This window comes from Chiloscyllium punctatum, chromosome 39, assembly GCF_047496795.1.
Source record: "Chiloscyllium punctatum isolate Juve2018m chromosome 39, sChiPun1.3, whole genome shotgun sequence".
NCBI lineage: Eukaryota > Metazoa > Chordata > Chondrichthyes > Orectolobiformes > Hemiscylliidae > Chiloscyllium > Chiloscyllium punctatum.
This window is the reverse complement of record NC_092777.1, coordinates 10116271-10137292: the sequence shown is the minus strand read 5'-3', so window position 1 is coordinate 10137292 and position 21022 is coordinate 10116271. Positions and strand designations below refer to the sequence as shown.

Sequence of the window (21022 nt, the reverse complement as noted above, 5' to 3'; positions counted from 1 at the left end):
ATTCAGTGATGGCGGCACCATTGTCCATCAAAGTGACGATGGTTAGATTCTCTCTCAATGGGAACCCCCAGGATGCGAATAGTGAGAAGGATTCAGTGATTGGAAAACAATTGAAAACGAAACGGAGATGGTTGGATTTTCTCAAGTTGACTATCTCCTACTTGTCTGTGTGAGGCCAGCCCCGACAACAGTCGAGAGGCTCGGCACCATCCAGGACAAGGCAGCCCCAACTCTCCCCACCCACCGTCAGCGCTGACCCTCATGTACATCACACACACCCTCCACCACTGACCACTCAACGGGTCTCCTCCGGCTGACAAAACCTTCCAAACCCGTCACCCCTTGCGCTCCTAGAAGGACGAGAGGCAGCAGGAACGGCTCGGGGGCGATGAGTTGTGGCGATTTCCCCTCCCAGCCGTGGCCCACCAACACCTTTTCCAACCTGATTCTGGAGTTGCCATTCCTACAGCCCTGCTGGGGCCAAACTCCCCATCTCCCTCCCTAACCGCAGTGTCCCTACACCACACGGGGAGGGGATAATGCAACAGTTCACAAAGGTGTCTATCATCTACCATCTTCTGTTGCGGTTTAATTTGGGGTCAGGGCAATAGGTTCTGACCCCGGCCTGTGATACTCCCCCTCCGTCAATGAATAACAGCGAAAAGCACAAGCCTGAGTATTATCTGGATCTTTTTGCATTTGAACGTGGATTGCTTCAGTGTCTGAGGAAGGCCAAAGGCTGCACAACATTGCGCAACTAGTGAACAGCCCCAACTTTGACCTTAGGGTGGAGGGATGGTCATTGGTGAAGCATGAGAAGACAGTTGGACCGAAGACGCTAAGCTGAGAAACTGCCGCAGAGGTGTCCTGAGACTGAGATAACTGACCTCCACCAATTGCAGACATCTTCTGGTGTGGCGGGTAGGGCTCCAACCAGACTTTGCCCCCCCCAATACCAATTGTTTCCAGTGTTGCTGGGGGCTTCTGGATGCCATAGATGTTCGATTGGAGCCCTCATACCAAGAACAGTCACTCTCACTTCACATCCCTTCCCAGCGACACCCAGCTGTGGATATTTAATTGCTAACAACACTCCAGATATAATTCAGGGGCAAAGGTTCATGCTTTGTAGATAAGGGTTGGAATTTTCATCACTACATCTGGGAAATTAATAGAATCCCTACCGTGTGGAAACAGGCCCTTTGGCCCAACAGTCCCCCGTTTCCTTTCTTTTCTTCCCCACACCCCTTAGTCCGAATAACGACATCTAATTCCCTCTTGAAAAAACAAACTTATTGCATGCAATTCATCAACCATAAAAAAAAATTCCCCAGAGTCCCCATTCTCTGGGTAAAGGTGTTTCCTCTGATCTCACTGATCGAGTCTCTTTCCGTATGTCAGTCCTGCCATCACCGGAATCAGTCTGGGAAACCTCTGCTCGATTCCCTCTGTAACCAGAACATCATTCCTCAGATCCTGGGACCCCCCAAATCGATCAGCTAATACTCCAGCTGTGGTCACACGTTCTGCATTGCCGTGACGTATCCCTGCTCCTGTACGCCAACCCTCTTGTGACAAAGGCAAACATCCCATGGACCTAATTGAGCACCCGCTACTTCTGCAGAGATTCCTCTTTGCGTCTCATGCCCAAGGGACACCCCACTTGCACCGCCACCACTTGCCCTGTGTATGACCACTTGGTTGAATCCCTATTGTCAAGGTCGCCATCACTGACTCTAGTTCCCAATTGCAAAGCGTGCCAACTGGGCTTCAGGTCAGAAGTAAGGCAGCACGGTGGCTCAGTGGTTATCAGTGATGCCTCACAGCGCTAGGGACATTGGCTCGATTCCCACTGTGGGTGTCTGTCTGTGTGGGAGTTTGCACATTCACCTCGTGTCTGCGTTGGTTTCCTCCAGGTGCTCTGGTTTCCTCCCACATTCCAAAGATGTGCAGGTTAGTTGAACTGGCCGTGCTAAATTGCCCACAGTCAGTGGTAAACATAGGATAGGGGGACGGGTCTGGTTTGGTTAATCTTCGGAGGGTCGGTGTTGGCTTGTTGGGCAGAAGGGCATGTTTCCATAGTGTGGTGAGGGATTCTGCCCTCTGCCAACCTGACAGGCAATGAGTTCCAGATTCCCATCACCATCTGGGTTAGAAAGGTCTTCCTCACAGACCCTGTAAGCTTCTACCACCTTCCCTTTACCAATAATTTCTCCCTTGAGTCACTGATCCATCCACTACTTCAGTCAACAAAACCTCTACCGAGAAAAGTCAAGAAAACCAAGGAAACTCGCTGTGATTATGACCATTCCTTTTAACAGATGCACCAGGGAAAAATCTTCTGGATGTATCATAGCTTGTGGGCAGCACGGTGGCACAGTGGCTAGCACTGCTGCCTCACAGCGCCAGAGATCCGGGTTCAATTCCCACCTCAGGCGACTGACTGTGTGGAGTTTGCACATTCTCCCCGTGTCTGCGTGGGTTTCCTCCCACAGTCCAAAGATGTGCATGTGCAGGTGAATTGCCTGTAGTGTTAGGTCAGGGGTGAATGTAGGGGTATGGGTGGGTTGCGCTTCAGCGGGTCGGTGTGGACTCGTTGGGCCAAAGGGCCTGTTTCCACCCTGTAAGTAATCTAATCTAAAGCTCGTTCTGCCCAAAACTGCAAGCAAATACAGAGTCGTGAACACAACTCAGTCTATCACAAGGACAGTGTTCTATTCATTGAATTAATCTCCATTTCTTGTACCTTGGGAGAGCAGCCAACATAATCAAAATCCGCTCCTGCCCTCGGTATGCTATCGTCTAACCTCTTCCATCTGGCAGAAGATACAAAAGTTTGCAAACACGAAACGACAGATTCAAAAACAATTTCTTCCCCGTTGTTGTCACGATAATGAACGCACCTCTTAAATATCAGAGCTGCTATTTCTCTGCAACTTCTCTGTAGCTCTACCAATATGTCATTAAGCGATGTGAGGGGCGGCAGATTTACGGTAAGGGGCAGGTGGTTTAAAGGTGGATGGAGGACAAGCTTGGTCTCCAAGACTATGGCGGGAATTTGGAACTCAGGAATGACAATACTGCGCGTCCTTTTTAAATTACACTGATTAACTTACGCATGGTGTGACTTGCCTGGAGAGCGCAGAAAACAATACCTTTTACCGCAGCCGGGCAGATGTGACAAAACTAAATCAAACCAAATCAAGGAGAAGGAATTATCCTGCTGCTAAAAAGTAAAGGGAGAAGAGTTGAGGGAATTTTGGAAGTTGAGGGAATCATCAACAAAGCGCAGTCAGTGAAATTGGCAGCACAAGTTGTAGGGAATTGGTAGGCGCGGCAGTTCCGTTCAACTTTGTGAGGATTATCAAAGCCACGGAAAACGTTTTATTCGTCAGCCGAATAAATGCCCAATCCAGCGTATTGAGGATTTATACTTCAAAATCAGTGGGGGAGGAGGGGGGGGTGGGGGGGGGCGGGGGAGGTGCTGTCCTTAACAAAAGCTGGATAGAAACCAGAGGATTCCCAGAAGTCCTCCCCAAATGAATAGCCAATGAACGGTTTGTGCCAATATGCAAAACTGCCCCGGCTGTCCTCAGAGAAGCAACGCACAGTTGGGTTTCAAGGAGAGGTGGGCACCGGGAGTTCTGGAGTGTTTCATTTCCCCTGCCCGACCCTTTCACTTCGGCATTGTGCTTTGCTGAGAAGGCCTATTTGGTTATCACTGACCATTCGGGTGTTGCCTATCTTCCTGGTGGTGGAACGTGAACGAACCTTTCCACACTTGTGGTTCATTCACTGTGTCTGACCCAACATGGTTGCTGGGGAAGAAAGGGAAAAAAAAAATAACAAACTAACCAAATAAGGAAGAATGTGAAGAGGAGTGTGGAAGGTAGATCGATGAGCTGGAAGATTTGCTTTCAGACGTTCTCAAGGGCGATCTAAGGTGATGTGTTCATCGATAGAGTTCCGGTCAAAATGCTATGCCTCTAAGAATATTGAGCGTCTTTGTTCCACCTGTCTCACCTGTGAGTGTTGTCCCAAAGTGGTCTCCTTCTTTGTCTGTATGGATGGAAACTAGTCACCGTGTGTCATGACTTTTGGTGGCTAGTTGGTGTTCATGTTATCCTAGTGGCATGATTCCTGCCAGTTTCTCCGATAGAGTTGCTTCACAGATCTTTCACGGTATCTTGAAAATGACATTAGTTTTGATCATAGTCCATAATGAGTCATTTCGGTACATTAGTGGCTGTTTAAATGTGTTGGTAGGCTTGTGGGCTACCGAGATGTGATCAGCAAAACGAGCATAATCTACAAAGTACAAAGTAGTATGTTTTTAAAAAAAATAACACGAGTAAACAAGCAGGAAAATTGCCAAAGAAAGAAGGGCACCATTTTGACTAGTCCAACACACACATCACAGGACAGGCAAAACAAAGACATACCCGCGAATTCTTAGAAGCATGGCATTCTAACCAGAACTCCATCAATAAACATATTGGCTTAGATCCATCTAATTTCCCTTGGAACAGAAGAAACGGAAATGACATCACCGACCTTCACAAGCCTATACCTGTAAATAGGAAGGTGGGACATAGCACCAGCGCTTCATCAGAGACTCTCATTGATGATATTGAATAGTCATGGTGAGAAAACGTCTGAACACTAACCTTCCACCTCAGCGAGGTTACTGACGATCTTATCACCAATCTGAGAGAAACATCTTCTCAAAAATTGATAAACGGGTGTATGAGACATCCAGGGTGGAGCGTGTGGTGCTGGAAAAGTGCAACAGGTCCAGGCACCAGCCCGAGGAGCAGGAGAATCGATGTTCCAGGCAGATGAGCTTCATCAGGAATTAGGCCGGGAGCCTCAGGGGTGGAGAGGTAAATGGGAGGGGGGATACAGTGACTGAGAGTGCAAACGTGCCTGCTCAGCACCATCCTCATGACCTGTTGCACCTGCCAACCTTGTCTCCCACCTATCCGCTGCACCCTCCTCTCCTCACCTTTATCCCCACCTCCATCCACCCCCCCAATTGGAGTCTGAGCCACCTTCTCCCCAGCCCCACTCCTCTCCCAATTATCTCTCCAACCCCGAGGCTCCCAGCCTCATTCCTGATGAGGGGCTCCTGCCCGAAACGTCGATTTCCCTGCTCCTCGACTGGTTCCTGACCTCCTGTGCTTTTCCAGCACCACTCTAAACCAGTGAAAAGCCATTTGACAGCCTGAGAGCTGTGTTAACTACTGCAGCATTTTTGGACACACCAAATTACCGAAAGAAATTCAAGGTGGCTGTTGATGCAAGGGATGTGCGTGTTGTTGATGTGATCTTACAGGATGATGTCAATGAATTAGAAAGAACAGACCGGTATTTGTACAGGAAATTGAACATTCATCAGTAGCAGTACTCAACTGTTGAGAAGTGGTCTTTGACCCTGTTGTTGGCGTGATAACATTTCAATGTTCTTGTTCCCAGTAACGTATCTGAGACATTCATATACACTGATCATAACCCACTGAGGTGTGTGGAGAACTGTAAAGGGCAACTGCAGACTGTTGACATGAAGCTTGCAGTTACAGACATTCAATCTGAAAATTGTCTATGTGGCAGGATGAGAAAACATTTTTGCCAATGCACTGTCGAGGCTTGAGAGAGAAAATGAGGAGCTCAGTGGTTGGAGCAACTGGAACACGACCTGCTAACTCTTGTGTTCAATACCCCGCCCAATGCAGGAAAGCGTGCCATATCCTCTCTTGACCACTCTGTCGGCCAACGCTGACACCTTCAGGGTACAATGGACCTGCACACCCAGATCTCTCTGCACATGGATTTTCCCCAGAGCTTTTCCATTTAGTTCGCTTTTGAATTGGATCTTCAGAAATGCATCATCTCACATTTGTCTGGGTGGAACTGCACCTGCCAATTCTCCGCTCAACTCTCCAGTCGATCTACATTCTGCTGTGTTCTCTGACAGTCACCTTCAACGTCTGCTGCTCCACCAATCTGAGTGTCATCTGCGAACTCGCGAATCGGGCCAGGGAAATGTGTACTGCATGAACAGTGTAACATGAAGGGTTTAATTCATGAAGACATCTTTAGATATTGTGTGTTCACTTTTTTAAAGTGGGGGTGGGACGATGTTGCTCATTTAGTAGGGTCGGCTCGCCCTTTGTTTTCTTTGAGAGATGTCATGAGGGCAGAATATCCGACGTGCCTGGTTTGGAAGGAATTTCAGGACTAATTTGGTGATAAGTAAGAAATGCTGCCTCAGGCGAAATGCTTTCGCGTTTTGTACACTTGTACAATGAAAGCGAAGTGGCCAGTGCTCACAGATCAGGTATCTCTGGTTGGTTTTAGTTTTATCAGTCTGGTTGTTCAGAGCTGCTGGTCACTTTTTGGCTTGAAATCCAAAGAAAACAGTTCCATAGAAGAAGGTGCTCCCTGCTGAGTTTGTCTGACATCTCTACTGTAAGAGCCGGTGATTGTTGTCATCTTTTTTGGCTCAGAGCGTTTATGGTGATTGTTGCAAGAATTTGGAGAAACGTCATTCAGTTGCAGCTATGATTTGCGTTTCGAGAAGTGTTAAGTTACTTTTACATTGTGTCCTGTACCAAAGTTTGTCTCTTTTTATTCTAATTGTTGTTCCTTGGCTGAAGGAGGCTCTGCCCTTGATTGTTTTTTTTTCAGATGGACAATAAACTGGGACAGATTCCATTCAGTCTTTTTTTGTGACAGAGGTGGAAAAGATTTTGAGAGGCCTTTAGTTTACATGTCAGCAGATGAGACTTCAGGCCAAAGTGGTCATGTTTCAGAAGTGACCAGTATAAAATGGGAGAGTGGTCAGCTCACTAGCCGAGCAGTTGAAGTCCAGTCTGACCTGTCAAGGAAGGTCTCTCCACCCCTTCTCTCTCTCTTTCTGCCCTTCAACTTCAAACTGCAGGCATGTGTTCTATTTATACTGATTTTTAGATTAGATTACTTACAGTGTGGAAACAGGCCATTCGGCCCAACAAGTCCACACCGACCCGGCACGCACCCATACCCCTACATTTACGCCTGACCTAACACTACAGGCAATTTTGCAGGGCCAATTCACCTGACCTGCACATCTTTGTGACTGTGGGAGGAAACCGTAGCACCCAGAGGAAACCCACGCAGACACGGGGAGAATGTGCAAACCCCACACAGTCAGTCGCCTGAGGTGGGAATTGAACCCGGTTCTCTGGCGCTGTAAGGCAGCAGTGCTAAATGCTATGCCACTGTGCCGCCCACAAAGGAAGTTTTAAAAGAAGTGTATTTGTTGGTTCTCTTGTGTATATTCGGAACAGCAGAATTAAGTCTAGTTTAGGGAGGCTGAGTTCTGTTCGTGTTATTTATTCTGCTCTTTGTGTTTCTTTGTGCAATTTTGTGAACAAATTGTTGTCTGTTTGGAAATCTAGTAGACAACTTAACGATTTTACTCTGGCTAATTTTCAGTGTACACATATCAAAAGAAATTGCAAAGCTATGGTCTGGGCCTGCCTGCTTAAGAATGTTTTGAGTGGTCTGGCGGAGTCCAAACCAGTTCCCTTTTGTTTATGTTTCGGTCAGTAACCTTGCAAATGATTTCTGTTTTACTGAAGGTGAAGTTGTTGAGCCACCTGTATCTCTCCTGTGATGTTCACCTGCTTTTGACAACTCGAAGAGGGGTTGGATTACTTGCTTGAAATTTTTGAGAGAGTCTGGTCCGGTCTGGCCCGTAACCCACTCCACACAGTTCCGAATGCAGCTTGACCCCTTCCTGATAATTCTCATCCTGCACAGTCCCAAATGTCCCTTGACAGAACGCTTCAAGATGCAAAACCTTTCCTGCTGACTCCCAGTCCATACTGGCCCATTCGCATTTACACTCACACGTTACACAAATCCAATTCGCAACAAATCACTACAAATGGACCTGAAGCCCTCCTGTTCATCCATCTTTACATGAGTCCGAATGGGCCGAAATCGCTCCCAATGCACTCTCGGTCTACAAAATTCCAATGGGCCCAAACTCTTTTCCTTAAATCTGCGACTCTAATCAATCCCAATGGATTCATTCCCCTTTCTGCTCACTGCCACCCTACACAATCCCAATTGGCTCATTCCCCTTCCCGTTCACTTGTACTCTATATAATCATCGTGGACCCATATCCCTTCCTGTTAACTCCCACACCACAGCATCCCAAAGGATTCAAATTTCTTCCTGTTCATTAACACTTCCCACAATCACACCGCACTCAAAACACTTCCTAGTTCACTTCTACTCTACACAATCCCAACGGAACCAAACCCCTTTCCGTCCACCTCCACATCACCGAATCTCAATGGTCCCAAACCTCTTTCCTTTCAAATGCAGTCAGCACAATCCATTCAATCCCATAACACACTATCCAAATCAAACCGAAGGCCTTGCTATTCCCTCCCATTCTACACCATCCCCTGCTCTTCAAACCAATATGGATTCCCAATGGATTCAACTCCATTCCGATTCACTCCAATTCTACACGACACAAATAAACAAAACCTTTTACGCTGCACGATCTCCGTTGAGTGGAACTCCTTCCCTACATTCCCATTCTAGACAATGCCAATGTACACAAGCCCCTTCTCACTTCCTCCCAAAGCATCATTTCCATGGATATTATTATTATGTTCCTGGTGAAGCTCAGCTGTACAAACGACAACTGGGATTAAGGACTCATTTCCCGTGGACCAACGCATCCCTGCTGATCCTCACCTTTCCTGAAACATCCGCCATTGTGACCCCTTTTCTGACTGCTGCCTCTTCCTTCAGGTGCAATTGTGTGATCCCACTTTGGGTTACGCTGCCATGCTCCTCACATACAGCCCCGCAGCACTCTACAAACAGACTAACCAAGTGCACCCATTCAGACTGATCGCATCAAACTGGTTAAATGCTGTTGAGTTGGATTTATTGAAAAAATATAAGATTATACAAATCTGCTTAGAAATCAGCATAGTTGCACCTCCTGGTGCAGAGTGTTGCTTGCATGGTTGGAAAAAGCCATCAATGTATTTTGATGTAATAGCACGGTGTCTCCCACAATGATACAGTCTGAGAAAGGTGCTACCATCATGGAGGTTCAGGGAAAATACACAATGAGGTTCGGTGGTTCAAAAAGGGTTGGCAGTGACGTATTGAGAAGGATGGCGCTGAATGCAATGCCCGGTTAATTGCTGGATGGCTAGTTGGCTGGGCGAGGTCTATAATATTGACAGGTTTCACCATCCAGGTGGGGGCCACAGGTGAAGCTGTAGAGTAGGCTCACAGAGCCATACTGGAGTGGGCAGGTGATGATGTATACACCAGAGGTTAGTCTGACCTTGCAAGTGCCCAGGAGGTCATCGTATTTGACGTCCAAATCCCAGACCTCAATGATCAGAATCTCTCTGCCCTCGGCCTTGACTCGACCGAGGTCCAGTTCCTCGTTCCACACGGGGTTGTTGTTGTCATTGATCACAAAGGTCCTGCTCGACCTCTGGCCATACTTGACCACTACAAAGCTGTCAGAGGCAGAGAAGTAGTCCGCCCAGAGACCCTGCCCCTTTAAGACGTTGACCACCAGGTGGCCCCACCCCTTCCCTTTGGAACAGCAGTTCCTGTCCACGTGACTGTCCTCATGGCACATGCATGTGCACGGTTGATGCGGATCACGGTAAGACCCAGGGGGGCACTGTGTCCCCATCCCGCATCGTTGGTTGAGGGCACTAACTACAATGTAATAGCTGATGTAGCGCCGCAGGTTCTGGTGCCTGGGATCATTCTTGGGAAGCAGGTGGTGGAGAGGTGCAAGGGCATAGCGCACCATGCCTGGGTGGGTGGGCAGGGAGACCATCCATTGGTTGAACGCCGAGCCATCCTTGGAGAAGAAGAGGTCTGCATGCTGCTGGGACTGGCCCCCCTTCAACTCCATCATCCGATCACTGAAGGCCTGGTAGACATTGTCATGGTGTTTTATGGCACGTGCCATCTGCGGGCACTTCTGGTAATTAAATAATCCTTTTGCAGAGAACCCCACTGTGACATTAGCCTCCATTGACAGGCAGTCCCTAACCTCCTCGGCAGTGTATCCCTCGGATGCTGCCTCACACGTCCGAATAGCTGTCACGTCTTTCAAGCTGCCGCCCAGCTCCACTGACTTGATGTAATGGGTGCCATAGGTTGCCACCAGCTTCCTGTACCAGTACATGGTGTCATCGTTGAGGGTGTCAGGGAGCCGGGAGATGGAGTGGGCAAAATCCGGCGCCAGTTTGGCGCTCTCCTTCACCCGGTACTTGTAGTAGAGGCACTGGAACTGGTGACTGACGAAACCGTGGCGATCGCTCTTGGAGCGGCTGGTGCCAAACGTCACCAGCTTCGACTTGGAGCCAGCCAGCACCCAGTTGGCCTGCGTGCTCATTTCGGGCGGGATGAGCAGGTCGGCTCGCCAGTCGTTGGCGATGGCGGAGGTGGCGGACTCTGACAGCTTGGCAGCTGAAGCGTAGAGCCGGCTGGAGAGCGAGTGCTGGCAGGAGCTCAGGGTGCGCCAGTCCGCCAGTGAGATGGGCAGTCGTTGGCGCGCGTTGCCGAGATGCCCGTTGTGGCAGAGGGTGCAGCTCCCATTGCGGTAGCGCCAGGTGTCCACGTCGATCACGAAGGCACCCTTGGGCCTCAGGGTCACCACGTCATAGCCGTCCCCAGCCAACCGGGATCCTGGCACAAAGCTGACATCCCTGCACTCGCGGTCACTCTCGGTGGTACAGACACTCAATATGCCCCTCAAAGGGAGGCAGAGAAAGATGAGGCAGCCCGATTTTGAATTCCAAGCTGGCATCATGGCATCGGTGATGGGTCTGACCGCAGATCTGCAAGAAGAAAAGCAAACATCTGAGTTGACAGATTTATGAGATGTTAATAGATGGATAGACTTTGAATGTGTGTTGAAGTTCTGTTTGCTTAACTGGGCATATTTATGGAGTGTTAATAGATGTGTCACAAAGTTTGTCCTTTTATTTATAAAAAGCTTTTCCTTAGCTCAAGAAAGACGCTGTCCTTGATGTATTTTTTTTCTGAGGGGTAATAAAACGGGCCAGGGTTGGTACAGATATGGAAAGGATTTTAAAAGGTTTTTTTTATTTCCATGAAATCAGATGAGAATTCAGACCAAGCTGGTCATGTTTTAGTTCACAATTGAACTCGTTGGAAGTTCCACAGGGAGCTGTGTGGAAAATCTCTCTTCTATGCCCTTCAACTTCAACCTGCAAATAGGTGCTCCATTGATGCCAATTTTTTAAAGGGAGTTTTCACACTGGCACTGTTATGTCTTTTCGGAAAAATATAGCGAAGTCTCGTTGGATAGACTGAATTCTCCATGGATCTTATTTCTATTCTTTGTGTTTCATTGTGCAATTTTGTGAACGCCTTTTTGTCTGTTTTAAAAATCTAGTCGTCAACCGAACTGCCTTACTCTGGGTAGTTTTCACTGTACATTTGCTTAAACAAGTAGCAAAGTTGTGGTCTGAGCTGCCTGTTTAAGAATGCTATGAGGGGGGTCTGGCGTAGTCCATAACAGAGGTATGCAATTTTGAATGGGGTGTTTAAGGTCTGTTTGATTATTTTGACATATTTATAGAAGGAGAGTTGCCAAGAGCTTTATTTTTTCATATCTCGAAATTTTATTACAAAATAAATAAATTCAAGTTTAGTATTCAATGCTGCTAGAATCTGAAATTGTTTATAAACGATCCAGCATTCGTTATTTTCTGTGTTTCTCACTGATACAATCTCAGATTCCATCTTTTGGTGATTACTGCTCCTCTGAAGCTGATTTGCCAAGAGCTTTATTCTACCAAACAATTGCTGAAGGACAGCTGGATCCAGTTGACCGATAAATGAGCTGTTCAGATCATTGTAGCATTTTAAGTGAGTGTTGAACATATGTTTCTTTAATATGACATTGCAGAAGAGTTTAAGAGCGTTTGATCGACGACTCCAAAACCATCCATAATGTTCCAGTTAATGACTGACTCGCTGCTCTCTGCTGTTCTCTACTTAAACCACCCTGAACACCTCAAACAGATTCCAGTCTGTTCCTCTCTGTCTGATCTCTTTTAATTGCTATTTGAACCGCCTTCGATTAGATTCTAATCTGCAAATCACTCCCGGGTATCTGCTATTATATGCACAAACCGCACTGAACCCTTGGATCAGATTTCAGATTGTCACTCACTCCCTGATATGGTAAACCTTCCATAAACTGCGCTGAAGCCCTCAATTTCATTCCTGTCTGTAACGCATCACCGCCGGGAATTTTTTTATTCCATCTATGAAAAAGCTGGAACCCCTCGATTAGGTTCGACGTTGTAACTCACTCCCGGGTGTCTGCAATTCCACAGGTAAGCCACCCACAAAACTCTCGTCTCGTTTCCAATTTGTATTTCTCTCCAAATACCCTCACAAATGGATGCCAGTCTGCAACTCACGGGCGGCTCTTTCTAAGTGGGCACCATCCCCAACCCCTCGATTATGTTCCAGTTTGCAACTCACTCCCGGGGTTTCTCTTATGGCTGCGGTTCAAGAATTTGACCATGGCATTGGCAGAGCACCAGAGGATGTTCAGCAAAGTAAGAGTTTGGGGGTAATAGTTACCAGGAAGAAAAGGTTTTGCAGGAAGAGGTCACAAGGTTAAAATTCGAGATGCACAATGGAAGATTCGATGACTTGCAGTGTGGAAACAGACCCTTTGGCCCAACAAGTCCACACCGATTCCCTAACACTATGGGCAATTTAGCATGGCCGATTCACCCTAACCTGCACATCTTTCGACTGTGGGAGGAAACTCATGCAGACACGGGGAGAATGTGCAAACTCCACACAGTCAATCGCCTGAGTCGGGAATTGAACCCGGGTCTCTGGCACTGTCAGGCAGCAGTGCTAACCACTGTGCCATCCAAGAAACCCAAGGCAACATCCTGATTTCTCTTTCTGTACAAAAGAATACCAATCAGCAAATATGTTATTTGACATAGATTCCAGTCTGCAACTTACTTCCAGAATGTCTGCATTCTATATACAAAACACCCCCCACGAACACCTCGATTCGAGTCCATCCTCGGACTCATTCTTTGTTGTACGCTATTCTGTGCACAAACTACGCAAAAACACGCAATTGGATTCCAGTCTGTAACTACCTCCTGGGTGTCCATGTATAACCCAGCCTAAACCTGTCGATTATGTTTCAGTCTGTAAATCAATTCAAGATACCTATACTCCATATATAAACCAGCCAGAAACTTTCAATTAGATTCTAGTCCATCACACACCCTCGGGTGTCTGTTGTTCTGTATAGAAATCATCTGAAATCCATGTATCTGACTCCAGTGTCTTATTCACTCGTGTGTTTCTGTTATTCTACAAATAAAACATCCCAAACCCTGGATTCGATTACGGTCTAAAATCCTCCCGGGTATCTATTATTCTGCACATAAACCATGTCGATCAGATCCCAGTCAATAATTCACTCCTTGTTATCCTCCCACTGCATATGAATGCAGATTTCTCCAGCTTCCTCATTTCCCCTCCCCACCCCACCCCACCCCTCCCCATCTCTCCCCACCTTATCTCAGTCCCAACCCTCGGACTCAGCACCACCCTCTTGACCTGCAATCTTCTTCCCCACCCCCTCTCCGGCCTATCACCCTTCACCTCAACCTCCTTCCACCTATCGCATTCCCAACGCCACTCCCCCCCCCCCCCCCCAATTTCCCTCCTCCCTACCTTTTACCTTAGCCCGCTTGGCACACCCTCCTCATTCCTGAAGGAGGGCTTGTGCCCGAGACGTCGATTCTCCTGCCAACCCCGCCCCCCCCAATCCCTCAGATGCTGCCTGACCTGCTGTGTTTTTTCCAGCAACACATTTTTCACATCTGTTATTTGAGCCCCTCCATCAGATTCCAATCTGTCACACATTCGTGGCCATCAGTTATTCACTGTGTAACCCTCGAGCAGATTGCCAGTTGGAAAATTGTTCTTAGGGCCAGCAGCAGAGATAGTAAGAGCTACAATGGAGCGTGTTGGGAATTTTGGTGAAGGGTACCTCCGTCAAAACTGTATTAAGGATGTTCCGGGCGCTATCCTGTAAGGTATGACACACAGTTTCCTGTTTTCGCAAATAAAACATGGGTCAGTATGTTCCGCTGGACAGATTGCGCCAAAACTGTTACTTATATGGAGTATGGTATGCCGTTGTTTTGAAAGAAAATTGGGAGTTATTTCCTGGAAATTTCCATTGGCTGTGATCCAATAATAAGGTTATGACTCGTGCCCTTCATTGACTGAACACCAGGAGAGTTTCTGAAAAGTGACAACGGTTTAGTATAATGGTCACCAGGACAAAAAGGATTTGGGGGAGCAGCTCTCCAGATTTATATCTTAGATGCAGAAGGGAAGACAGGGTGTGGGAAAAGATTGAGTACTCCTCTCGGACAAAGAACACCCCAACTGCGAATCTGTTCTTCACTGTATAATCTGCCCCTATCCTCTTGAAAACCTTCTAGTTGGCAAAATACACCCAGATATCTGTTATTGCACATACAATCCCCCGAAACTCCAAATTAGATTATATTTTGTATCTCTCTTCTGTGTATCAGTTGTTTTAATAAAAAACAGGTCGAGCCTTTGTATTTGATTCCAGTGTGTAACATACACCCAGGTATCTATTATTGCTTATCTCAGCGATATGAAACGTCTCGTACATAGGTTCACACACACACATACACACAAATGCACACTCACACACACACACACATTCACACACACACACATATACATACACACACACATATACACACACACACTCACACGCACACACACACACATTCACACACACACACATATACACACACACACATATACACACACACACATACACACACACACATACACACACACACACACTCACACACACACATACACACAAACACACACACATACACACAAACATACACACACACACTCACACACACACAAACACACACACACTCACACACTCACACACTCACACACTCACACTCACATACACACATACACACATACACAAATATACACATACACACATACACACATACACACATACACACATACACACATACACACATACACACATATACACATATACACATATACACATACACACATACACACATACACACATATACACATACGCACATACGCACATACACACATACACACATACACACATACACACATACACACATATACACATACACACATATACACACACATACACATACACACACATACACACACATACATACACAAACATACACACACACATACACACACACATACACACACACATACACACACACACACTCACACACATACCCGCACACATACACGCACACATACACACACACACATACTCACACACATACACACACACATTCAAATCCCGGAAGTGCTCCAAAATGTTCTGACATGGGGTAACCTCTCTTGCTTAAATTAAAACCAGCAACTCAGAAACGATTTCTCCCTTGCAGAAATCTGTAAACATCGGGTGTCCAAGAACTCTGTAAAATAAACATTTGCAACTTCATTTCTTAAAGTATAACAGAGAATAATTAACTTACCACTATTTGCAATTTCTTTATCTAACCTAGCTTTTACCTTCTCTTCTATAATACGAGTCCAATAAAACTCCCACTTAAGATTTATACAACAACACTTCTTATCTCAAAACCAGACAGCTGTCGGTTCTTGTCTTCAGATCTTCCTGTGTCTTCTTTTCTGCTTGTTAGAAATTTCTGCATCACAAGTTACTGATCAAAAAGGTACTTTGAAAAGAGATGTGTTTACATGTTAAGCTTGGTAGTTCTCCTATCCACTGTTCACTTTTCCCCAGGTTTTACACCCCAGAGCATCGGATTATGTCAATGGCTTTTAAGGTCGTCAATATACAGAGAAATCTCGACTATCTTAATGAGATAGGTGGTGACTACTTCACTTGGATAATGCATTGATTCAATGCCATTCCTCTGGGTTAGGAGATTTCTGTTAAGTTGGCTCCCTGTCCCGGAAACAACGCAGCAGCGCACCGCGTGTGAGACCCTGCCCCGTCCGCCATTAAACCCCGCCCGCCACCAATCCCCATCGAACACTACACCCCGTCCCCACCCCCCCACCCCCCTTCTCCAGGGCAGCTGGGCTGGACACAACCAAACAGGACTGCTTTGGGCGCTGCTGTTACCTTTTGGGTCATGAGTCTCCAAAAACACGCACACACACATGGAGGGGGGGGGGGGGCTTTGGGGTACACATCTGTGTAGACCTCCAGGGCAAGTGTGCGGGGAGAGAGGTTAAAAAAACAAGGACTGCAGATGCTGGAAACCAGATTCTGGATTAGTGGTGCTGGAAGAGCACAGCAGTTCAGGCAGCATCCGAGGAGCAGCGAAATCGACGTTTCGGGCAAAAGCCCTCAGTCAGGAATAAGTGACCTCATGATTTCAAAGCTCCTCGGATGCTGCCTGAACTGCTGTGCTCTTCCAGCACCACTAAATCCAGAAGTGTGGGGAGAGAGGGGTCAGTCATTTAGAGATGGTGACTGGTCTCTGAGCTGAGTTCACTTTTGAGCACCCTAAACAAACCACACAATCAGTGCTGGAAGCACGTCTTTGATGCAGTGTTTCTGCTGGGGACTTCAAGATCGCCTTTGGACAATCCGATATTTCGGATAATTGATATTCAGATAATTGAGTTTTCTCTGCACGCCAGAAATTGGGTTTGAGGTTGATTGGCAGGTTTCGAATTTGTTTTTGTCTCCAAGCAAAGAGTTGTTCAACCCAGTTGCCTTATTGAGAACACTTGCTGGAGAAAGTGAGGACTGCAGATGCTGGAGTATCAGAGCTGAAAAATGTGTTGCTGGAAAAGCGCAGGAAAGAAGGGCTGATGCCCGAAACGTCGATTCTCCTGTTCCTGGGATGCTGCCTGACCTGCTGAGAATACTTGAAGTCTTGTCCGCATGGATATTGGCTGATGAAAGAGAGGCAGATTGCTAACTTGACAAACCAGCAGGGGGGGGGTGTTACCTGCATTCTCCAAGGAACACTCGGAAATGACAGAACACACGCACTAGTCAAAGGGCAAATACATCAGCCAGCTGACTAATGACAGTGTCCATTCAACAAATCTGGGCCTAAAACAGAAAGACACCGGTAACTGCTCCAACAAAAAAACGAACAAGAACAGCATTGGAAATGATTTCAATGATTCAAGCTATTAACCTTTCTATATAGTTGTGGAGAACAAGAGAAAGTTGGAGAAAACATTCCAGAGATAGGAAAAGAGGGTTCACCAACAGACCCCAATCTCCTGAATCTTCTGGAGGAGACAGCATGGCAAATCACAGAGAACAGTTGATCATCCACACGTCAGTTGGGGGTGGAGGGAAGGTGGGGGGTGGGTGGGGGGGTCACAATTTGCTATTATAGACTTGGTGTTGTGTAGGAGTCGACAGGAACTGGTTTGGCTCAAGTGGGATTTTGTGACAAAGCTATTGTGTACCGTCAGAGTGACAGGGAAGAGGGCTGAGTCCAGCCCCTTTCCCATTCATTCCCACTGCCCCCAATCCTGAAGGACCCAAATCACATTCCATTCACTCCCCCTGTGCATAATCCCAATGGACCGAAATCCTTTCCCGTTCACTCCCACGCCACTGTTATCGCATATATAAAAACAAAACACCCAGATATACTCAATTAGATTCGAGGCTGCCACATATTTGTGCTCAACTGATGTTCTGTACAAAAAAAAACACCTGAACAATTCGGTTAGATTTCAGTCTGTAAATCACTCTCGGCTCTTCTTGACAACCGGGAATCTGCTCTGATTCCTATCACATATGTTCAAGTTAGAAATCACCCCAAACCCTTCAATTTGCTTCCAATCTGCAATATACACCCGGATTTTTTTTTTTGCATTTTTTTTATATAAGACGTGGGCATCACTGGCTGGCCAGCATTGATGGCTCAGCCCAATTTGCCCTTGAGAAAGCAGTGATGAGCAACCTTCTTGAATCACTGAAGTCCACTTACTGTCGGTTGACCAGCACTTCCGGTAGGGAGGGAATTCCAGGATGTTGACCCAATGACTGTAAGTCAACGGTGGCATATTTCCAAGACTTGCAAGTGGTGGTGTTCCCAAGTACCTGCTGATTTGTTTTTTCTTTCTGGATGGAAGCTATATATCGACATACATGTATATTATACACACGCACACATTAATACATAGACATATCTACATGCATCCTGGCGAATAAAACACAGTAAGAATGCTAACTTGACCCCCAAAAAAAGCCAGGGATTCCTGCGCACATTGTCAAAAAAACACTCCGAAGTGACAAAACCCATACCCCAGACACAGGGAACACACATCAGCCAGCTGCTAATGACAGCAACATAGTGGAGAAGACATCTGATGGGCCTCAACAGACATATACCGGATCCTGCTATATACAGAGACAAACACGAACGAGCCATCCAAATAATTTCCAATGCTTCAAACTATTAAGATTTTCTATATAACTGAGGCAGACAAGACAAAGTCTGAGCAAACATTTCACAGGTATGAAAAGAAGATTCACCAACGGAACACTCTCTTGAATCTTCCCGGGGGACCTCTGAAGAGACCAGCATGGCAAGACGCAGAGACCAATTGATTATCCACCCGTCAAATTGAGGGTGGAGGAGATGTGGGGCGTCGCAATTTGTGTTAGTGAGACGGTCTTATTTCTGTGGGTCAAGAGGTTTTGGGTCGATTGGCGTTCTGTACAATAGCCACTGTGTAGATTCAGATTTAAAGGGAAGAGCGTTGGGCCAATTGGGATGATGTTCAATAGCCGTTGTGCGTTTCACTTCCACCCGACACAATCCCAAAGGACTCAAATCCCTGTCCATTCGCTCCCATTCTGTATAATCACAAATGCCTGAATTCCTTTCCCGTTCACTCCCCCCGCTGCTCAATACCAATGAACCCCAATCCTTTCTCTTTCACCCCTCCCTTTCCACTTTCCCGTGATTCCAAACCAATTCACATTCTACATAATCCCGACTGAACCAAACCGCTTCAAACACTGTCTGATTCCGTACAATTCCAATATACCGGACCCCCCCCCCCCCCCCCCTTCCAATTATTTCATACTGTGCAAAATCCCAATGGCCCTGAACTGCTTAACGTTGGCTCCAACGTTTTGCAATCCCAAAGTGCTTAAAACATGTTAGGTTTTCTCGGACTCTCTGCAATTCTGAACCTAAAACTCAGGACATTGCTACATAATTCCGAAGGGAGCACATAATTCCCGTTCCAGACGCCTCACAAACTCTCAATATCTGTAAGAAAGCACTTCTCTCCCCCAGCTCCTTTCAATTTTCCAATTCTCAATGTATACCTTTGTCCCTCACATTTGATATTTCCACCTGGGAAAAGCCTCCGATTGACCCTATCCATGCCTCTCATAATTTTACATATTCCTGACAGTTCGGCCCTCAGCTTTCAATGCCCGAGTTAAAACAATCAAATATTATCCAATTTATCTTTATAGACCGCACTGCACTCCCCAATCCCACAATCCTTGGCCCGAGGACCCACATCACCATCAAGTGTCATAGAGTCATGCAGTCAGACAGCCCAACAACACGGAGACAGGGTCTTTGGCCCAAGCTGGTCTATGCCAACCAAAATGCCCACCCTCGCTAACCCCATTTCTGAATATCTGGCCCCCATATCCTACTAATCTTCCTCTATACGCGCATTTGTCCACATGCCGTTTAATGTTGTTAATGAACCCGCCTCAACCAATACCACCCTCTGAGCTAAAAGGTTGCCCCTCAGGTTCCCTTTTATTCTTTCCCTTCTCACCTTAAACTGAGACCCTCCAGCCCTCGATTCAAAAACCTGGTAAGAAACAGAGTGCATGCATCCTATTTATGTAGCTCGTGGTCTTATACAGCTCCATATGTCCAACCCAACCCCCCCACCCCATTCTCTTACACTCTAACGAAAAAGCTTGCCCAAGCTGTCCTGGAAACTAGGGGCGTGGAGTCCCGCCAACATCCCTTTAAATTCCTTCTGGACTCTTCCCTGTTGGATACCATTCTTCCTACAGCATGGTTGAACCAATCCGAACACAATACTCCCAAGTGCGGCCTCACCAATGTGCAACACAATTTCCCAACGTCTACACGTTATGCCTTCACTAATGAAGGCCAGAGAAAAGCCTCCTTCACTGCCCTGTCGACCTGTGAATTCACTTACAGACAACCATAGATCCTCCATTCCACGATACGTCTTAAGTCTCGACCATTCATCACAGAACGCTTACCTTCACTTGTCTTTCCAAACTGCAGGACCTCACATTTATCCATATTAAACTCTCCTTGCCCTTTCTCTGACCACTTCTCCACCTGACTTGCGTAATGCCGCATTGTCTAATAATCTTCCCCACCTTCCACGGTATCATCTATTTCACTGTCACCTGCCAAGCACTTCTTGTATATTCTCACCCAAATCATTGGTATAGGGTCGCAGGCAGTAGTCGGCCCAGAACCGACCACGAAGGCACTCCACAAGTTGCTGACCTCCACTCCGACAGACATCCTTCCACTGTTCCTCTCTGCTTCCAACCATCAAGCTAATTGGACATCCGATTTGCCAGCTCCCCCTGGATCCCATGAGGTATAACCTCCCAGAGCAATTTTAAAGGTGTAACCTCAACAAAGGCATTAGTGAAATACAGATTACGTCCATCGCTGTATCCTCAACAAACCTCTTGGTCTATTTCGCGAAGAATTACAACACATTTGCGAGGCGTGATCTCCCACGCACCCAAATCGTGTTCACTACTCCTTTTCAAACCCTGTCTTTGCAAATGCATGTATTTCGTATCTCGCAGAATATTCTCAAGTGACCTACCTACCACAGATTTCA

At 46.7% G+C, this 21022-nt stretch overlaps 1 protein-coding gene across 3 annotated transcripts; it reads right to left on the bottom strand.

Moving 5' to 3' along the window:
- Positions 1 to 8952: 8952 nt before the first annotated feature.
- LOC140464208 (perforin-1-like) lies at positions 8953 to 20653 on the bottom strand. 3 transcript variants are annotated; one of them, XM_072559060.1, is made up of 2 exons: positions 20599 to 20653; positions 8953 to 10887 (listed from the first exon to the last, which is right to left on the bottom strand). In XM_072559060.1, the coding sequence occupies exon 2, from the start codon at positions 10857 to 10859 to the stop codon at positions 9228 to 9230; it is 1632 nt and encodes a 543-aa protein (XP_072415161.1). In that variant the 5' UTR covers positions 10860 to 10887; positions 20599 to 20653; the 3' UTR covers positions 8953 to 9227. The 3 variants fall into 3 exon arrangements, with proteins under 3 accessions (XP_072415161.1, XP_072415160.1, XP_072415159.1); XM_072559059.1 differs by lacking the exon at positions 20599 to 20653 and adding an exon at positions 14118 to 14154; XM_072559058.1 differs by lacking the exon at positions 20599 to 20653 and adding an exon at positions 13913 to 14019.
- Between the last annotated feature and the right edge of the window lie 369 nt (positions 20654 to 21022).

Excerpts from the sequence above, each read along its gene's own strand:
- LOC140464208 (XM_072559058.1), bottom strand. The coding sequence starts at position 13,938 with ATGTGTTGCTGGAAAAAACACAGCAG. Across the intron at positions 10,888-13,912 it reads TGCTGGAAAAAACACAGCAG|ATCTGCGGTCAGACCCATCA; the intron begins GTCAGGCAGCAT and ends TTCTTCTTGCAG.